The sequence below is a fragment of the Anticarsia gemmatalis genome, chromosome 5 (genome assembly GCF_050436995.1).
Source record: "Anticarsia gemmatalis isolate Benzon Research Colony breed Stoneville strain chromosome 5, ilAntGemm2 primary, whole genome shotgun sequence".
In the NCBI taxonomy this organism is placed as follows: domain Eukaryota; kingdom Metazoa; phylum Arthropoda; class Insecta; order Lepidoptera; family Erebidae; genus Anticarsia; species Anticarsia gemmatalis.
Genome location: NC_134749.1, coordinates 6,956,618 through 6,978,623, shown reverse-complemented (window position 1 = coordinate 6,978,623; position 22,006 = coordinate 6,956,618). Strand labels below are relative to the sequence as shown.

The following is a 22,006-nucleotide window of genomic DNA, read 5'->3' as shown; positions in this document are numbered from 1 at the left end:
TGTCTATCCACATAATATCTCTAATTATTTATTTACTAAATTAACGCAGTTCTTATGCTACGTATAGGCCAGAGTGATTTTTGTCGGACCTGTTTCGTTACAAATATGAATTACAAATGTAAAATTGTGTGTTTACTGATATAAAAGGCGAGACAATAATCGTTTTAGTATCAGTTGCTAATCAGCCATAGCAAATACAAACATGAAATCGGTACGTTTAAATAATTATACTATTATTGTATTTTTTATCGCGGCCAGTTTCTGTTGAACTAACCATTGAGGAACATATTTATGATGATTGAGAGTGTACACTATAATACAGACGTACAGTCTTAATTTCATCACTGTCATATTTTGTTGGCACTAAAGACCGACACGAGCAGTGAGAAGCTGCAAGCAAGATGTGCTTTTGGACACACGCGAGTCTGTGATTCCATCCTCCTATCTGTCACTGAGATATTTGGTCGCCTGTATAGATCAACGGTCTGACTGGATTATTAAAGTGATAGAAGTGAGAGTGTCCATTAAGCACTCACTTGGCTATTATAAACAAACTCCTGCGAAGCCAACTTGACTGTTTTAACAAACATTGTTGTTGTCTTTCTTCTAAAAAACAATCATTGCAATAGTGAAAACATGTCTTCTGCAAAAAAGTATATCTTATTATAATTGTCTTGTTTAGATCATCCTTGTCGCCTTCGCCGTTGCGGCTATCGCAGTAGCGGCTCCCGTGTCAGATGAGGCGCCTAAAGTTGAGGTGGTTGAATATAAGAATGAACAATCCGAGGAAGGATACTCGTTCGGGTACAAATAATGATACCTATTATTAAACTTTGTCTGAGGACATTTCATTTGCAAATTTGATTTTACAGTGTTTTACCGTGTTTATTTATTCGTGCATCTGAATTTTCCGCTGCAGCTGATGAATTGCTTAATCACCTAACTTTTGTCCACAGTTTTTTAACCAGCGACGGAGTGAACAGAAAAGAAACTGGTAAAGTAGAAGAAGTCTTAAACGAAGAGAACAAACCCCAGAAAGTAGTTGTTGTACGCGGATCCTACACCTACCTCAACTCAGATGGCCAGACTGAAACTATCACTTACGTCGCCGACGAAACCGGCTTCCACGCTGAGGGACCCGCCATCCCCGTCGCCCCTTCAGCTGAAGGCAGCAGATAAACTTACTTTAGTCAATTACCAAAATACAGATTATTGACGCAATGTTTTCTACCAGAATGTTAGTCATGCTTGATATATTTAGATGTTAATTGGCGATCGTCAGCAAACTATGTATTACTGTTAAGATGTTAATAAATAAGTCTCACGTGAAGATTTAGTTATGTTCTTTGATTTACTCTTATAACTGTTCCATAGCTCAATGCACTTTAAATATCCTGACAATTTCATTGGTCTCGAAGAATACGTCATATTTAATAGTAAGTCTTGAAGGAACTTCAACTAGTTCGGACTCCAATGTAACAGATGTTCTTTTTTCCTTTATAGACCAGGGTTCAAAAATCTAAATTCTATATATTATTGGATGATAAAATCTATTAGCTGTTTTGTACGAAACGTCTTCAACGTCGTTATACTTTTATGAATGTCTCCTTAGTTCAGATACTGTTATATTTGTTTGTTTTAGACATTAATTTGTGAAAATTATTTATTGACACAAAACAAATATTAAAGTATTTTATTATGATGAATGATGATGAGAACACACTGAATGAGAATAAAAATTAAAAAAGAATAATAATAAACACATGTCAGAAAAAAAATAAGCACTTCAGACACTTGTCAGCTTGGGATACATTCGGATTAATTCATTCATAGGATTATTATTATTATTAAAAATACCGCGTAGGTACTAGAAGATCTAATTGCCATTATTGGTCCCGCCACCGGTATGTTGCATGTTTTATTAAAAAAAAACCTTACTAGAAATTATGATGCTGGATGTATTCATGCAAATGGCAAAAACGAGGCCTACCGCATGCTCACATTCTAATTTGGTTAGTAGAAAGAATTCGGTCAGATCAAATAGATGACATCAAATGTGCAGAGATTCCTGCTCCTGAAACCGATCTAGACCTACACGAATCACGAATATGATTCATGGACCGTGTGGCACTATCAACCGCCAATCACCGTGCACGGTCGACGGCAAGTGTTCCAAAAGGTATCCACGAAAATTGTCTGCAAAGACCATTACGGGAAACGATGGTTATCCAATCCTTGACTATTTGTGGCCTCAATCTAGAAAATGCATGTTTTTCTCATGGTCAATTGTACGTGGCAAGCTCACGTGTGGGCAAACCGGATGATGATTTAAGTAAGTCTAAAACAAACAAATATAACAGTATCTGAACTTAGGAGACATTCATAAAAGTATAACAACGTTGAAGACGTTTCGTACAGAACAGCTAATAGATTTTATCATCCAATAATTTATATAGAATTTAGATTTTTGAACCCTGGTCTATAAAGGAAAAAAGAACATCTGTTACATTGGAGTCCGAACTTGTTGAAGTTCCTTCAAGACTTACTATTAAATATGACGTATTCTCGAGACCAATGAAATTGTCAGGATATTTAAAGTGCATTGAGCTATGGAACAGTTATAAGAGTAAATCAAAGAACATAACTAAATCTTCACGTGAGACTTATTTATTAACATCTTAACAGTAATACATAGTTTGCTGACGATCGCCAATTAACATCTAAATATATCAAGCATGACTAACATTCTGGTAGAAAACATTGCGTCAATAATCTGTATTTTGGTAATTGACTAAAGTAAGTTTATCTGCTGCCTTCAGCTGAAGGGGCGACGGGGATGGCGGGTCCCTCAGCGTGGAAGCCGGTTTCGTCGGCGACGTAAGTGATAGTTTCAGTCTGGCCATCTGAGTTGAGGTAGGTGTAGGATCCGCGTACAACAACTACTTTCTGGGGTTTGTTCTCTTCGTTTAAGACTTCTTCTACTTTACCAGTTTCTTTTCTGTTCACTCCGTCGCTGGTTAAAAAACTGTGGACAAAAGTTAGGTGATTAAGCAATTCATCAGCTGCAGCGGAAAATTCAGATGCACGAATAAATAAACACGGTAAAACACTGTAAAATCAAATTTGCAAATGAAATGTCCTCAGACAAAGTTTAATAATAGGTATCATTATTTGTACCCGAACGAGTATCCTTCCTCGGATTGTTCATTCTTATATTCAACCACCTCAACTTTAGGCGCCTCATCTGACACGGGAGCCGCTACTGCGATAGCCGCAACGGCGAAGGCGACAAGGATGATCTAAACAAGACAATTATAATAAGATATACTTTTTTGCAGAAGACATGTTTTCACTATTGCAATGATTGTTTTTTAAATGAAAGACAACAACAATGTTTGTTAAAACAGTCAAGTTGGCTTCGCAGGAGTTTGTTTATAATAGCCAAGTGAGTGCTTAATGGACACTCTCACTTCTATCACTTTAACAATCCAGTCAGACCGTTGATCTATACAGGCGACCAAATATCTCAGTGACAGATAGAAGGATGGAATCACAGACTCTCGTGTGTCCAAAAGCACATCTTGCTTGCAGCTTCTCACTGCTCGTGTCGGTCTTTAGTGCCAACAAAATATGACAGTGATGAAATTAAGACTGTACGTCTGTATTATAGTGTACACTCTCAATCATCATAAATATGTTCCTCAATGGTTAGTTCAACAGAAACTGGCCGCGATAAAGAATACAATAATAGTATAATTATTTAAACGTACCGATTTCATGTTTGTATTTGCTATGGCTGATTAGCAACTGATACTAAAACGATTATTGTCTCGCCTTTTATATCAGTAAACACACAATTTTACATTTGTAATTCATATTTGTAACGAAACAGGTCCGACAAAAATCACTCTGGCCTATACGTAGCATAAGAACTGCGTTAATTTAGTAAATAAATAATTAGAGATACAATGTGGATAGACAGTGTATAGTTAAGTAGGCAATATTGAAATTTTATCTGCTTTGTAGTAATTTATTGTCACATATTGTTTTTTTTTTCTATTTTTATTATTGTTTTTTTAAATTTTCACATTCACACTGGTTATCATGGTTGAACATTATTTACGAAAAAATATGTACATAGCCCGAGCTTTTTAGAAGAACCTTTGACGAGTACAAGTTTATTAATTTTTCGTTAACCTACTCAACTATCCAATTAAGGTACGCGTTATATTGTAAGAAAATCTGCTACGTACGTAATTAGTTAATTAACTTTGATGTAAGCATGTGAATTAATTGATACTGAGATCGGTATCTTTTGTGAAGCGTAGATGAAACGAGATTTTGGGCATGTTTCGCAGTAATGACTGCAGCTGTAGTGTAACAAAATAATTAAGTTATAGACAAAAAGGCTAACTCATTATATACAAATATAGGTATATAGATACTAAGTCGAAAGTAAAAATACTAATAATTCGGTGGAGGGTCACAGGCTATTAATTCAGACCTTAATATTAATATGTTAGGTACATAATTTAAGAGACTTTGATAGTATATATCCTATTATCCTCCTATTCCTTATAAGTTTTTTCTTGATTCCTTTAAATCAGATTATTACATTGAAGAGACATAAGTAAAGACAAAGTCCTGTTGAGTTATTTATATTGAGTTATAATTACTATGATGTTAATATTACTAACTGCGACTACCACTGCACTAGAAGTAAAGCAACAAGTTTAGTCCGAACCGTTCAACCATGAATACCATTATACCTATACCTAGTTAACATCAAGTTGCAGCAAAAGTGACTAGATAACAATGGTTGCACACAAATAACTGTTAGTTTTACTCATTTCGTACACGACTTAAATACTCGTACGATGTTTCTAATAGGCCACCCAGCCGTTATTTCTGCAACGTAGATAATTGAGTAGATGTCTTAAGGTGCCCTGTAACATTTACTATAATTTTGGTTTCAAATTACTAAATGATTTCAAACATCATGTTCGTGTTGAGCTTTGGTGGATTCCTTGCAGCTGCATCTCGGTTAATAACGGTCGGTGGGCAAATGAGACGTGCGTAACACTCACGTTTGAGCGATGGCATAACAAAAAATATCAGTACAATGTTACCCTGGTGCCTATAAATGGAATATGCAGGTCCCACGCTAACAGTAACACTTTGTATACCTGAGCAGTCGCATTTAGCTATTGTTGAGGTAAACTAACTGTAACATGAATTCACTTATTTTAAATCATCTCACGTATTTGTCTGTATAAAAAGTGCGGTATTTAGTATCTTTTTAAACTGATGAATGTAAAAAAATAAATCTTTTTAACTAAGACTGATCGACGATCGTCTTTTACGGTCATTATCTGTACTCGATTTGGTGACTATAATGAGTAATTGGAAGACTCAACATACAAGCATCATTAGTGACATTTAAAAAGAACTGAAAGAAAAGGCTTAGGAAGGGAAGTATGTGTTTTAATATAAGTGCTTATGACATTTCAGAATGTATCGCATCATTGGATCTATAGTGCTATATAGCACACTGTGCAGTGCCTTTCCGTTTCCGTTACCTGTTGAACCACCAGTTGCACCAATAGGGCCGGTGCCACCACACTTTCCTTTCGGTCCTACCCCTAGGCCTTTAGGACCTGGGTTCAAAAACCCCTACTACAACTATGCTGGAACTGGTGCAGTACCCATCCTGTCGTACTCTAGTGAGCACGGCTTGGACGGGAACTACGCGTTTAGGTATGTATTGAAAAATAATGTGTGTACTTCAAACAGTGTTTTAATGTAAGATTTTTAACTAACTTTAAAACAGAGGGACAAACAAACATAAAAAACATAGAGTACTTAAAAGTCGTCTGTGTTTTTTTATGTTTGTTTGATTAAAATAAGTTTTTGTTTGTTGGTGCTTACTACATGGTGTCATTTAAATTCAAATCTGACTATTTTAGTTTTAATAAAAAGCACATAATATACTTAAATATGTACTTTAATACACAATTTCAGTTTTTCGACTGCTGACGGAAAGCAAGCTCAAGAAAGTGGTTATCTAAAGGACGCTTTCATAGATAATGCTGGCAATCCGCAAGGGACGCAGGTAATACTTGTTCATTTTTCTATACACTACGTTCAAATAAATAAGGCTATATTGTTGATATGTGTCGATTTATTCTGTTCCTGCTTTTTCTATATCAGTTAAACCGTACTACGATGCACAAAGATGAAGACTGGCTCAGCTGTGCGAGCTTATGTTAGCTGGTGGTGGACGCTCAGTTTTGTACTGCGTTAATATAATCGATTGAATTAATTAAATAATAAAGGAACAAGTGTTTAATATATCTGTTATACTATAGGTGGTGCAGGGAAGCTATGCCTATATCTCACCCGACGGTACACCTGTCGAAGTGAGCTACGTCGCCGATGAAAATGGTAACTTTTATACTTAAACTTAATTTCAATCGTTAATGTCAAAATGTTATCTAAACTAATATTATAAAGCTAAAGATTGTTTGTTTGAACGCGCTAATCTCAGGAACAACTGGGTCGAATTGAAAAAATCTTTTTGTATTGAATAGTCTATTTATCGAGAAAGGCTATATAACATCACGCTACGACCAATAGGAGCGGATACGAGTAAATTTTTGACCCATTCTCTCTTATGTGACGCAAGCGAAGTTGCACCAGTCAGCTCGTAAAAAAGAAATAGGTATAACAACATTTCTTTTTACAGGATTTCGTCCCACTGGTGTGCATATTCCGGCTAATGGAAAAGCGGCAATCCCACCATTCGATAAAGACAACAACAAACAAATTTTCAATCCAGCATTTAACCGTCATAACCCTTTTCTCAACCGTAATCATTATTACGGCCAAGATGGCAATGGACGTCACTACGACCCCAGATACCCTTACGACTCTGCAAGGTTCAACCCCATTTATAATAACTTTAACCCCTACCAAATAACACCCAAAAAACCTCTAGAGGCTAAACATGTACCCGCTTAGAAACGATTGACAAATGACTTTTATGACAATTTTACCTTTACAAGACTCGGAAAATATGATGTATACGTGTGTATGTAACGAAAATAAACTCTGTGATATAAATAGACTGTTTTATTTATCATCTGTTGCTTGAGTATGCATAACTTTATTTGACTTATCCAAAAAGCTTTTCTTGAACTTTTGTTTCAAGATGGTTGCTTAGCAGTCGAAAAAATACGACTTTAAAATATTTTACGATATATTTTATTTAATAGTGTGTAATTGGCTGAATTAGGCATAAAGCTAGAATCATCACGAAGCTAAACAAAAACAAAAAAAGCTTTTCTGAAATAAACACAGAAAGATATACTACATGCTGTCTCTTACATAAACATAAACTTACTATTTTCGCTAAAATTAAATGATAATAATGATTATTAATACTAGTAATAATAGACGCATCATTAAAAGTATCGAAAGCCATAGCAAGATTATATCAGGAATCTGTAGAAACATGGAGACTATAAAAACATCAAGATTTCACCGAAATACCTACACGTACACTTTCGTGTACACATACACAGTAAGTATTTTAATTCTCATGTTTCTTGTTATAATACTGACAGAAGCACGAGTATGAATGCAACAATATGTGGGGTGGTGATCAATTTTGTATTTTACAATCTGGTAACTTATACCTCTCAACCAATTCTGCAACTGTCCACGTTTATTTTATACTTTGTAGAAAAGAAAAGTGGATCTCAGCAGAATTATCTTGTGTGAGACGAAAATCACGAAGAACACTAGACCCCAAAGAAACTTATTATTTTTTCAGTTGGTTGGTTGTTAATGGTGAAACACGAGTTTATTTCATACTCCTCTGACCTCATCTTGGGTCACAATCACACTTTGATAAGGACAGACTCATTAAAGGTAATTCTATTTGTAGTTCCAGAGACTTTCTTTTAACTTCATATCCTATCTGATGACAGAAAGTTTTAAAATTCAAAGAGAAATATCAACGAGCCGACCTCAGTGACTATTTACCAAAGCAGCAAAAACGTTTGCAAGTCTCGGTCAAGTTAATAAAATACCGAACAAGAAAGTCGATTGATAATGTTTATTATTGTTTCGTATAGTTTCGTACTCGAAGATGAGCAACACTATATTTTTAGAGGTCCGTTTTAAGAATTCCATATATATTTTTACATACTATGAAGTGATGCCATTAATTTTTTTGTTGCGTAACAGTAAAAAAAGAATACCAAGTTTAAATATTGCTAATCAGATAAAAAAAATATAATAAGAAGCTTTTTGCAATTTGTTAGTCTGACTTCATTATTAACTTGTAACGAGAAGTAATTAATGCGGAGCTTTGGGAACAGTTTGCGGTAATTAGTTATAATATGTGATAAGGAATATTAAATTATCAAGATGAGTTTGTTCTTGGCCGGTTTTTTCCCTTAAACCTTGTTGAAGTATGTCACAAGAGTAAGTTCTCGACTGGTTTTTGAGATCCGCCTGCGCTGATGTGACTACGAGTTGAGGTTAACTTACGTCGACGACATACGTAATATTATTATATCGTTTACTTTTATTGTATTGCAGCATAATATATTTTATAGAAACTGTAGAATCTCTAAGGTTTGTTACGGAGGAATATTTAATAAGTGATTCAATGATCGGGTTATACAAACGAAAATGTAACGTTAATACAAAACTTGCCTAAAGTGTGCCTAAAAAAAATAAAGATTGATACGTCCATATTTTTCTAATCAAGATATTCCGTTCTTCTGAAATAATTTTCTGATATATCGATTACAGATAATAAATAACAAAGCAATTCATCAATTAAGTATTTTTTTATCTTTCTAGCAAATAAAAAAATACTCTATCAAGGACCAAAACATTAAAAATATCCTGATTCCAATTAAAATCCATTCTCTAAGACAACAAGTGAAATGTCTGGAACTGGCTGGAAGTTAATGGCGAAACCTTTTGCCCAGAAGTGAGGAGCCATTACAAATATTGCGTGAGAGAATTTGTGTTTCAAAAGACATCTTATAAGAAAAATGACTAATTACTGATTAAAATACAAATAAACTAAATATAAACAAATCTTAATGAAATCGATACATGCCTGTCACAATAAATACATATATCTAATAACTGAGTTGATCAGAATTACACAACATTTCTATACATGCACCTATTTTAACTAAAACTGGTCTAGTCACTGGCTTTGCATTTCCATTAAATATCATCAGTGTAACAACGGTTTAACATAAGTACCTCAATTATTGGTCACAGGTACGAAATTATAATTAATGAATTAAAATTTCACGCATCGGTCATTACTTTTCATTTGCATTGCTCAAGATGACACTTGTGCCTTATTAATAAAGGGATTGAGTTCTTATTCGCGTCGTTGCATCTCATAAGGGACGCCTGTCCTTCAGTGTACACATGATCATAAAATATATACAGAATCCGCTGCGATGCGTAATTGCGACAAAAGTTTTGGGTATAAATACTGGGGGTGGATCCAAAATGCATCATTACATTGCCTTTGTATTCAACTTGCACTGTACTTGCACTTGGCTCATCATGAAGTGTCTTGTAAGTTGTTGTTTTCAAGTTTTATTTTGGTTTGTAAGTTAGCTTATCAATTCAATTCAAAATAAACAAACGAATTTCTTTGTTCTGGTACTGCCATATATTCTTTGATAAGCTTTACTGAAAATTTAAAAAAGTGTTTAATTTTTGTTTAGATTTTTAAAAAGTGTCCTCCCCAAAAATATTACTTGTATTCATCATATAGTTAGTTAAAACAAAATAAATGTTACGTATATGCCGATTAGAAAACGTTTGTACAGAACACTTCAGCTCGAGTTAATTATTTTGCACTACTAATATAAGAGTATTATTATGAAACAGAGTTTTAGTACTAAGTATTTATATTTTTTTAAATATTTCTCCAGATTTTCTTGGTGTTCGCGGTCGGTGCAGCGTTAGCTGACGTCAGCAGTTTCCAGCCGTTCCAGCAGCAGGTGTTATATCAACAGCAGCAACAGCCACAGTACACCACAGAACCAATACCCATCATAAGACAGGAACAAGTTCTGAATCCTGATGGATCTTACAAGTGGAGGTAACTAAATATTACATGTGTAGCATATTTACTACGTGCATTGCGCGTTGAACTCTTTTGTACTGATAATAATTTACTTAAAGAGTAATTAAAGTTTATGACCCAGATCGACAATTTTAATCTTATTCAGCATACAAATATTATTAGGATAAAGCATTTAATTATATTATTAGAAGAATACTGGTCATAACAATAGGAATTAAATAATTTTAGAAGTACATATACAAGCATATTAAAATTACACATTTTTATAATATGTTGCATGAACAACTATAAATATGTTTCATGTATACTTTCAGTTACGAGACTGGCAACGGTATTTCGGCAGAAGAACAAGGCTATGTGAAGAACCAGGGTATACCGGAGCAGGAGGCGCAGACTGCTCAGGGACAGTACCAATACACAGCGCCCGATGGACAGGTACACTCATTAAACTCTATAAAATACGGTAGTATTTCTTGTACAGCATTTAAGCTATATTAATCGGGGAACAGTATAAGTGCTAAAATAATTTATAAAGGAAGTCTAATATTTCAAGAGATGACTGTGAGGGTAAAACCAGATATAGCTTTGGTTTAGAAATATTAGAATAACGCAAAAATTTACTTAAGATAATTAATTCAATATATACTCGTAACGGGGACCGCCGTGGCTTAATAGTTCAGGTGACCGCGCCATCATGATCGGTGTTCGTTAGTTTGATTCCCAGAAGAAACCTTATCTGAGCGTTCTATAAATAGTTCCCCGGGCTTGGCTATATTTCCAATATGTCGTTACGTTTGTTTCTCAAAATCGTCGCGACATTAGATTAATAGATAAATGCCTAGCCGGGCTTATCTCATTAAAAAAGAAGCCGCAGACGTGTGTAAATTAAATGTCGTCATTGACTGTGTGAGTGGACGATCAACTTATCATTGTTCGAAACAAATAGCTGGAATAAGAATAATATTTGTTATTTTTGGCTAAATATTAGTTTTTAGTTTATACAAAATATTTAAATTTTGGCTATATCATATTTAAAAATTTAAATACATTACATCTTAAAACGTAAAATTTCGATACGAAAAATAACTTGAAATCATGCCAGCTTCTTTCTGGATTTTTTAGGTTCTATAAGAATTTCTAAAGAATCAAAAAGTTAATAATTTCGTATGAAGCTTTTAAGACATTATAACCAACAGAATTCAAATTTACCAATTTCTGTCCCACTGCTGGACAAGAGTCTCCAGCCTGAATGTGGGCTAAGCTTTAAGTCCACTGTACTTTACATTGGGCTAATATAACATATAAAACACATTACTTTTTATATTTACTATCCCATTTTATAAATTAACAAAACGGAACTAGGTGAATTCTCATACATATACATATGTGCATTAATCTACAATCTGTTCATTCACAAGAAGCTCGTTTACATTATTTTATTACTGTATCATTCGTTATGGCTGTTAAATCAAACATATTGATACTAAACATTAATTTAAATGACTATTGCTCACTTTGCTTGGTTTAAAATACACGTCGTTAAAGTAATTTCGTTCAGTAATAGAGCCGTTTATATTCTTCTAGTAAGTAGAATATCTCATATTTGCTTTCACGAGTTATGAAGTAGTCTGTATGTGTCAATCATAAATCAATACATATCTCAGTTGACAACTAGTGTAGAATTGATGGTCACTATTCAGTACATTGCTGCTTTGACGTAACTTGTTAATCATTTTAATCTAAGGGAGAATACTATGTTTAGCATAGTGTCTTTCAGTTGTCATCTGAGATACGTGATAGACCCCCTGGTAATAAAAAATCTATGCGTCCATTGTCTTCTAAATCTATGCAGAAATGTTTGAGTGAAAAAGTAACAAACATCACAAATATTCACAGCAATAATATTCATAGGATTCATTCCTCAATTTAAAGTGGTTGCCTGTCTAAACTAACAGAGCAACATTCACGTTAGCTTGCAACTGTACTCTTGTTGCTTAGTTGTAGTTGTCCCTAGTTCCCGCTAGATGGCAGAATTTAGAATCTGCAACTAAATGCAGTTTTTACGTAACAAACTAAACTAGGTGACTCTACAATGAATTTATAATTACATGTAGAGCGATGCACTATTAGATAAAAATGTATTATGCATCAAAAGCTAACAATAATATATTCATATAAACATAAAACGAGTTATAAAAATTTTCTTAAAAAGGGAAATGAGGTAAAACTGGGCCTCATTTTCAAAAAGTAATTATATTTTGTTAATTATACACAAATAAAACTTCCGCATATTTAAAAAAGACGTTGACAAATTATTATTTGATGTTAAAATTACTCGTTTAGTTGTATTTTTAGTTGGTTTTGTCAACCTTCAATGTCGGTCATCTACATATTGTTTGGTATCGTCTTGCTGTGTCATGCTTAAAAGGTAAAATTATTAATTGTACCGGTAGTATCAAAAACTATACGATTTATAAATAATGAATAATTTTGTATGTTTATTGATCTTTATATGTTGCGTTGTTGTATGACAAAATCTAGTAGTGTGATGATGGTAATTATATTTTCCTTGCCACGAAAGGTTATTCCGGGTGTGACATTACACAAACATTGTCAAAGGCCTCGGTAGTCAAAAGAACATACTACATAACGTCAAAAAACATTTTGTCGTTGAGGAACTATAAAGTAAACTATTAATAGAATAATCCGATGACAGCATCTGCTAGCAAATACTGTAATAAAAAGTCGTTTTAAATATGTGCCGTGTAAACATAGAATTAATAACGTTTTTATTTAAATTTATTTAGTTGTTTTTAATTATCACTTGAGTTAGCTAATCTAGCTAAGAGTAACTGACTGACATGGTATTTTTAATGCCTATTTGTTTATACAGGTAATCCAGTTGCAGTACTTGGCCGATGAGAATGGATTCCAGCCTCAGGGTGCTCATTTGCCTACGCCCCCTCCCATTCCCCCAGAAATCCAGACCTCCCTAGACTACCTCGCCACGCTGCCTCCTCCCAACCCGGACACGAGAGAGTACGCGAGGAACTAAGAAACAACGCAAAATTAGAGGAATCCCATACACTTAAACAATTACAGCTCAGTCATAGGTTAAATGCGCATTTTTGTGTTATCACAAAAGGAAAAAATGTAAAAAAAATGTTGTTACGTAACGTATCTGTTGATAAGTGGTTAAGTTAGTGATAATTTTGTAAATTTTTTGCATAATATATTATGGTTTTATGTTAAGTGTTTCTCGTTTTATTGGTATTTCTATCGAAACCAGTTTTTAAGCATAAAATAAGGATTCGTTATTTTCGTAACAATAATATGAGATTTTTGAACAAAACCTAAAAAATATTATTTAAAAACGTCAAGCGAATTTGACTTTTATCAGAGTAATCTCAATTTAGCGTAACCTTAACACTTGAATTCGAAAAATAATACGTTGCTAAATTCAATTTGGCGTTTGGTTTTTGTGAATATGTAGGTTGATGGGTAACGATTATTAGTTTAAGATAAAATATGAATTGTTCAACATTTACCTAGTCTAAGTGTATATAACGAGATTATCATTAATCGTTTAACTAAAAAATACATAAATAGGTCGCCACTACCTTGAATAAATTTCAAAATAGCAAATGTAGTATCAGAAGGTACTAGTTAAACCCTCAATTAAAAACCGTTTATCGTGATCCAATATTTTTTTCTCATCTTGAGAGATTAAATATTTATTTGTTCATTGACAAGGTTGGCCTTATAATAAACAGTGATTATGCTTTCAACATGTCAAAGCTAATAGTACCTTGCAATTGCATGCACGCATGTTTAGCGTGCGAGAAACGGTCAACATTTTTAGCAAATAAGCTTTTTGTTATAACTTCATTGTACATTTTTAATACGTACTAATTTTTTTTTAAGCTTTTTGCTATCCCGCGCATCGCCAGAATATCGACAGATCATTATATTGACCGGGTACTAAATCAAATATAATTACGCATTTGTCGACATGGGGTTTTAGTCAAATTGTGCAGCTTATCTCTTTCTTAACTTATTTATTTCATAGAGCTTTAATAATTATAGAATAATGTTGTATTTACTCATCAATATGTACAAAATGACTTATGCTGAAAATGTGAATTTGTATGCAGGTTTATGAAGGAAATGCTTATGTAGAACGGAAAATATTAACAAAATTTTACAATTACAGATATCTCAAAGGTTATTTTTGAAACTTAAAAAGACTTGTGTTGTAAAAAGCATGATGTGTGGTCGAGTCCTAAGCGGCTGAAGATCGTTCGGCGTGACCCCTTGCTCAACAACCGGTCTGTTCACTTTCCCTACAGCACGCGTGTCAAGGTTGCACGAGCATCGCGACGCCTCGTACCGCTGAGGTCTAGCATAAAAAATACCAAATAATTCCTAAAATATACTAAATTCTAAGCCTTGTAAATAATTGTAAAGGTTATCTTTGCGCAACTCATTGATGTGTTTCAAGATTAAAATGAATGTGATCTTGCGGATCGCTGTATTTCGTCCTTTTTACCTACATCCGGGTAGGATCCTAGATAATGTGCATTACATTTAATCGATAATACGGTTATACCAAATTAATTAAACCGCGATGAAATTAAATAGCAACATCTCTGATGACCGCCTGCTGCTTGATTGAACGTCGTTATCAAAATAGTACAACATAATCGGATATAAAAACGCATATCTTATATTCGATATACATTTACATATATTTTCATCTAGTTTTAGAGCATTCGACCCGAGTTGTAGTTAAGTGGAATTTAGAGGAATTAATAATATTAAAGTCGGTTACCACGTGTCATCCTGAATGTGTCTTTCTAGACCAATGACTAAAATTTAAATTAATTTTGAAGACAAACGAGTTTGACTGGTCTTATCTTTAGAAACCAGGCTTAACGTTCAGAGATAATAAAAATACTAGTTTTAATATTTTTTACATATTTTAATCCAAATGAGACATCCGCAGACATAAGTTGCGATTAAAAAAAGATTCTAATTATTGATGTTCTGATATTGGAATCTGATGAGGTGGGCCAAGGACGAATCCCTCCTTTATTCTAAGAGTAGACCGATGCCTTGACGTGGGAAGGAATCGGTAAAAGATAAATTTAGTTTGGATAGGGAGTTTGTGCCTAAGCTTTATTTAAATCCATTAATAAATAATCACAACGTCTACAGACGACGACAAGTTAGAGTACCTAAATTAAAAACAGGCCTTCAAATATTGGAATAAATGTATATTGGTTATTGACAAATGAATTTAGTCGCCTAAACTTTGCTTAAAGAATTCTAATATTCGTACAAGTGCGTGTAGTAATATTGATTTAAGACCAGAAGACAAAAGCAAGCACACTCGTGTCAGGGACGTATGCATAACATTACGGGATAAGTGCATCCGAGTTATTTAATGATAATTATTGAATTATTATGAATATATAAATGAAAAAAGAAGAATGTTAATCTTTATTGATGTTGATAAATAGATCTGATGTTGTGTGCGGGTATCGAATTAACTGATGACAGTGTGCACCTTTGTTCCTACTTTTATGTGTATAGGTTTACCTCTTATTGTTTCCAATAAATTCATGACCGTGATTAAACTTTAGAGTTAATTTGTTTGATGATATTTCTTGTTAGCATTACCTACATATGGATGCTAATCATTCGAATGATATTGCTATGCCCTTCACTTTACACGCAGAAACAGCACGCTGCGGGTGGCGCCGGGACGTTAGACGTTATGCAAAACTGTAAAAAGAATATTAACGTTAAATAACTAGAAAAAAAGAAATCGTTATTCATTAGACGAACAAATATTGTACCTACTAGTTTTAAATGTCAAATGACTTCATCAAATTATCATAGCCATACATAAGCCACCCGAGCGCCACTCCCAACAAATAGATGATACGATGCGAGTGCCTGAACATTCTATTCACTCTTTCTATTCAAGAGCCTATAATAAGATTTACATAACAGATATGAGTGAAATCCTTTGTCATCTGAATACCTATTCATAAAGACTACCCAGATAATAATATCAGTTGCGTAATGCTTTAGACAGCTATTGAATACAATATTTGCGTCTGACAATTTATGACTGAAGATTTTTAGATACGTAATCTTGAACAGATACTTGTTATTGATCTGTAAGTGCCTAATAACAAGCTTATCTGGTTTCGAATATCTATGAACATGTTTATGTTTTCTAGGCTGAAATAGTCATATGGTTTGTTTGCTGTTGTAAGTACTCTGCGTATAAACAAGGAGAAGGAATAGAGCAATATTTAAGGAAACTATTTTCCTTAAGCATTAAATGATCCTACAAACTACTACAAACCTTGTCTCTACAGTTAAAAATATATTAAAAAAATAATTACCCAATTTAGTTTAGTTGTTCTAAAGTAATGGGCGTACATACATTTTGGTAATTCATCTTTATTTGGCAGTTCCTGTCAAAGTTGTGAATTTGTGTCAACTTTTGATAATATGTACACATCACCATAGCTGTCGAAAGTAGATCAATAACTGAAACTGTAAGATGAAAACGAAATGAAAGTTTTGAGAACGAGTTTTTGCATTCATGCTTCTGTAAATAAATAAAATAAATATGCACTACTTCCGATTTGAATCTATATTATAATTTTAAGTTAGGTTACAGATAGTAATTCTAAAAAGTTGATGTTTATATTTTTTTTTTCTCGAATGACTGTAAAATGTATTATTCATTTAAATGATATAATCTATTTTAACAATAATAATTAAAACTATATATATTATTATATATATATTATATATTTAAATACAGTTTGCACTTTGGAGTGGACTTTGAGATTGGTTTTACAGTCAATTTAGGCCATAAGCTTTTTGTTCGTTAATTTTAATCAACCATTTTTATTCGGTTTTGCTAGATTAAAAAAGAATCGGAATATCTAAAAATCCTATGCTCGATTTCGGTACCTTTTTATCACGGAATCAGTAAAATATTCAGAGATTTTTACATATTTTGACTATTTAAATTTCAAATAGTCTGCTAATGATAAAACCGGCACTTAGTAGTTGAATAAGATTGCTATTGGGCGCATAGCAAAGGACAATCAAATGTATGTAATCAGCTTCCCACGCGTATCGATAAAGTTTGTACACTATAACGTTCCTACATAATAGGATGTGAATCACCTATGAACTTCATAACTACCGAATCTATTAAGATTCATTGTGATAATAATACAATATGTACGTATGTTTGTTTAAAATATGTACCTACTTACAGCCTTATTTATTATTTAAATGTAAGTGTATATTCACCAGCTTTTTTTGGTCGAATATTTGATTATATCGCAAGGACATAAACGTTAAATTCAATGGTACATCCATGGGTTGAATTACAATAACCATTATTTTGTCTTTCTTTGGATATAAGAATGTCGAGCTTTTAAAATTGATTGTCCGGATCAGTCATCACTTGGAACGAGAGCTTTACGTAATTGACGCATTTGGCTACAGATGACAGCATCCGGTGCGTGTCATTGAAGAAATGATGCTATCACGCACCCGCCTCGTGAACTTCACCTCGAAACTAGACAGTTCGCGTGTATGACAATGATACCAGTTTTTGAATTAATTATATTACTTTAATGAAGATATCTTTAGAAATATCCTTATCAAGACAACAACTGTTTTAAATTTTCACAAGAATTGCAAGAGGACCGTTATTCCTCTCTTTGTGTTAATTTGTAAGTGAAGACATACCGGTGATTGTGACGAATTTGGCCGTGGGTGAGTACCAATTCGTGTGAGTATAAATGTTTTGTGCAAACACCCGGTGTTGCGCTACTAAGGCCGAAACTGAACAAATGGAAAATCCGTTAGGTTTGTTGACAACCATTACGTCGTCCCGCCAAGTTGACATACACGAGGCGAGCTAATGCATCCAATGTTTACTTATTTCATAGATTTTTGCGACATCACAATGAATTGTGAAACTAGAATGTGGGGAGGTGGTCAATTGTCATAACTATAAAAACTCAAATTTTCAGGATTGAAAACATCAGTCGACAACAGTTAACACTGCTTGTTCCATCACCACTAAACCTTACAAAGATGAAATCTATCGTAAGTGATCCTTAATAGTGCTTAGAAAGTAATTGTAACGGATTTTCGACAAGCTCCAGTTATTTTAAATAGGTTCCTTAATTAAAGTAGATCGCGCCCCGAGAATTCAATTTTATAATAAGAGAACCATTTGTTGACAGATATATGCCAATCAAGAAATTTTAATAAACACTGCAAAAGTTGTTTACTAAACATATTCTAATTAACTGTATCTAATCATAATTTTGTATTTTCAGGTGCTGGTCTGCTTGTTCGCCGCAGTGGCATTCGCCGCCCCGCAAGGACAACCCGCCGAACCCATCCCGATTGTGAAGGATGACAGCCAAATCAACGGTGATGGATCGTATCAGTACGCTTATGAAACCGGCAACGGTATTAGCGCTGACGAGAAAGGAGAACTGAAGCAGGTTGGAGACGTCCAGGCCATCTCAGTGCAGGGCGAGTACTCGTACCCCGGAGAGAACGGTGAACAGATCCACGTCACCTACACCGCTGACGAGCAGGGCTTCCATCCCCAGGGCGACCACCTCCCCACCGCTCCCCCGGTACCTGAGGCCATCCAGCGCGCCCTCCAGTACATCGCCTCCGCCCCCGCCGCCGCAGCACCCAGCGCTTAGATTTCATGTTGGCTGATGCAACAATACTCATAGTCACTTCTTAGTGATATGTATTTTTTAATTTTCTACCGTTAATAAATCTGATAAGACACTTTAAATATAAAGTTATTTTTATTACCCGACTGATGTCCACTTTAATGAGCTGGAGGAATGGCTTCAGACGTTTTTATTTTAATTAATGGAACTGGTTTAGCTATCAAATATCTGGTTCCTTTTTTACGGGCAATTTTTACTCTCTTTTCTTAACCTGCGTTGAAATGTGAAGGTCGAATGTAAATATAACATATTACTAGAAATAATTTGAATAATTCCTAGAATTGTCACTAAAATGTTTTTACATGGTTCAGTAGGATAACCTCAAACATAGATATATTATTTTACCGATTTCTATTCAACTGCTTAGAGCTTCGTCCCCTAAATCGTAGCTCTAGTATGGATGGCATTATGTGGAGCTCTATACGCATTATGCCATGCAAATTAATATGTACTATTTCTTCCACATGATTATGCTATTGTATTGGTCAAGAACGACACTTAGCAACTGACATTAAGATATTGGTAGAATATTATTACATTAAACATAATCAAATCCTTTACTTCGTTAATTAGGTAATTAGTAATACAGAAGTAATAATCCTGCATCACTTTTGTAAACATGACATTTGCTGAAATTATCGAAATGAAGATCTTAGTCAATATTCTTATGTAAATATTAAAAGCGTATTTCAGTGTGATTACCCCTGACATTAAATATGCGAGAGTTAATTGGTGTAATTACCGCACCCAATCTGTCTTGGTTAATCCAATCAACAAGCATTTAATAAGAACTTGAAGACGTTTTCGCTTAAATCAATAAATAATAATAGGTCATGAATGTTCAAGAAAATAAATTGAATGCATCTGATATGACCAGCTGTGTAAAATTGCATTTTACTGCACAAATGATTGAGGTCTCTGCTTCGTGCAGATCATATTAAGGCAATAAACGTTTTTGAAATGCTTTACCCATTGTAAAAAAAAAATCAACGATTGTTTTATTTGTATAAGTGTAGGGTCTTCTATAAAAATAGATTCAACATTTGATGTTAGAAAAATAGTGTCTAAATTAGGAAAGGAATGGCAATTTCTTTCCTTTAATAGAGATTTTTATCGAACGAATTAGTCATATATTTGAACGATTAATCGATTTTGGTAAATGAGTAGCTTATATTAATTCACATTATGTATGAATGACTTGTTTGTTAGTTGTCTTGGCATAATTAGGTAATAGTTATTATTGGCCGGTTTACCAGAAAAGAAAACATCATGAGATGGCTCAAATTGTACGATTTAAATATTCAAGTAGATAAAGAGGTCAGGGAAGTCTTGAAGTAATTATCAATATCAGGAAGATAAAACGCGTCTTACCTTATTTTTATAGATTTTATTATTTCCTTTTGTGTCATATATCAAAGGTATTTGTCCTTCGTCATAAATAAGTACTTAGATTTTAAGAACCGTTAATTAAATGGAATGTTTGAGAATTGCTTCCTTTAAAGTATACAACGTTGCTCAGAAAGGGGTTGAAAGATGTGTGAGCAAACTTTGTGGCTTTGCATAAACGCATAGAATTATCAAGGAATTTCGAAACGCATAATCAATTTGATTAGGCACGCTTAACATGGCTCGCCAAACATCGAGTTATTTGCCAAACGAATTTTGTATAAAATACGTATAAGAAATGCCAGATATTTTTATTTGTCTGTCCTTTATTCTCAATACTGTCTATCATGTAACCTTGTCTATAGCAATGAATATTTTATTTTTACAAATTTTTATGTTCTAAAACCACGGTATGTGCTAATATGTAGAATTTATTATTTACCTTGATAAGGGATAGAAAATGTTTTAGTGATAAGCGTCTCGACATGCTTCATGTATAAATGGCAGAGGTCACGGCAGTCGCGTGACTGTTAGAAAGAGTTTTGTAACAGTTTGAAGAATTGGTATTTCAGGTAATTGACAAGGCATTGTTAACTTATTATAGTGCATGCATCTACACAGTCAAATCAAAAACTTCGAGACAAGTTTTGAGATTTATCGCAGAATAACAAATACGCGTTATGGATTTCAATAAAAAAATCCCGATTGATATATATCTTCTAGCTTATAAGAATATGTCTAATTGGTGTTTTATGAAAAATAGGGGCTAATAATCTTATACTGTCTAGACTTTGAATACATTGACTTTATAATATTTTTTTTACTTAATAATGCGATACACAATCAGTTTTATTACTTTGACTTTATTGAGGGTAAACGTCAGAACAATCGCATACTTAAAATATAATAAAAAAAACTATCAAGATTTTTAAAAACTATTTAAGCACTAATAATAGTAATTTTATTATAACAACACAATGAATTCAAATAGAGTTCTACTATTTAAGTAAAAAAAACGATACGTCTATTATATCGTTTTAATTTAAAATCAGTGCAAAACAGAAATCTTTATAAATGAATATTTGTATATTTATTGCTATAAAAATATTATTTAAACTCAACATTCCTCAATAAATTACGTGAAAATCGAAAACTGTCTGGGGATTTTTATTTCTTTGTTTTCTTCTTTGCCTATGAATATTGTAAGAAGCTATTAAATTTTAATTATATTGCAAACAGGTATTATATTACAGATTCCAAATATTATATTCGAGATTCCAAATACTGCGTAATGGCTCATTTGTTTTTTAGAAATATCTCAATGAAAATATAACCGCCATTTATTTTAAGTCTTAGTCTCTGTAGTTTATGTATAACTCGGTCAAAGTTCTAACACAAGAATAAACATTCTTACCATAGGCGCTATGTTTTTATAAGGAACATGACCAATTATAGATTGAATTTATGACTAATATGAAAAACTTAAAAACATAGTAGATGAATTTCATGCTGCATATTTTATGCAATCTACGAATTAACTAAATGAACTTTATGAATATTTAAATAAATTATTTTAATAATCAAACTTATTTTCTGCAGAATTTCTAAACGAGAATCATTAAAACAATTAAGCCTGATATTAATTACGACAGGATGCAAACGAATCATTAGTATATTT

At 33.4% G+C, this 22,006-nt stretch overlaps 4 protein-coding genes across 4 annotated transcripts; 3 read left to right on the top strand and 1 right to left on the bottom strand.

Moving 5' to 3' along the window:
• The first annotated feature begins 58 nt into the window (after window positions 1–58).
• LOC142972976 (larval cuticle protein 1-like) lies at window positions 59–1,336 on the top strand. The gene is made up of 3 exons (XM_076114441.1): window positions 59–211; window positions 683–804; window positions 957–1,336. The coding sequence occupies exons 1-3, from the start codon at window positions 203–205 to the stop codon at window positions 1,177–1,179; spliced, it is 354 nt and encodes a 117-aa protein (XP_075970556.1). The 5' UTR covers window positions 59–202; the 3' UTR covers window positions 1,180–1,336.
• Window positions 1,337–2,645: 1,309 nt separating this feature from the next.
• Window positions 2,646–3,923, bottom strand: LOC142972975 (larval cuticle protein 1-like). Its single transcript, XM_076114440.1, has 3 exons — window positions 3,771–3,923; window positions 3,178–3,299; window positions 2,646–3,025 (listed from the first exon to the last, which is right to left on the bottom strand). The coding sequence occupies exons 1-3, from the start codon at window positions 3,777–3,779 to the stop codon at window positions 2,803–2,805; spliced, it is 354 nt and encodes a 117-aa protein (XP_075970555.1). The 5' UTR covers window positions 3,780–3,923; the 3' UTR covers window positions 2,646–2,802.
• A 1,240-nt stretch (window positions 3,924–5,163) lies between these two features.
• Window positions 5,164–13,369, top strand: LOC142973255 (uncharacterized). The gene is made up of 9 exons (XM_076114893.1): window positions 5,164–5,215; window positions 5,512–5,757; window positions 6,022–6,112; window positions 6,369–6,444; window positions 6,746–7,014; window positions 9,487–9,618; window positions 9,981–10,150; window positions 10,450–10,570; window positions 13,029–13,369. The coding sequence occupies exons 2-9, from the start codon at window positions 5,513–5,515 to the stop codon at window positions 13,188–13,190; spliced, it is 1,266 nt and encodes a 421-aa protein (XP_075971008.1). The 5' UTR covers window positions 5,164–5,215; window position 5,512; the 3' UTR covers window positions 13,191–13,369.
• Window positions 13,370–18,213: 4,844 nt separating this feature from the next.
• Window positions 18,214–19,023, top strand: LOC142973362 (endocuticle structural glycoprotein SgAbd-8-like). Its single transcript, XM_076115016.1, has 2 exons — window positions 18,214–18,289; window positions 18,526–19,023. Exons 1-2 carry the CDS (start codon window positions 18,278–18,280, stop codon window positions 18,904–18,906), a joined length of 393 nt encoding a protein of 130 aa, XP_075971131.1. The 5' UTR covers window positions 18,214–18,277; the 3' UTR covers window positions 18,907–19,023.
• The last annotated feature ends 2,983 nt before the right edge of the window (window positions 19,024–22,006 follow it).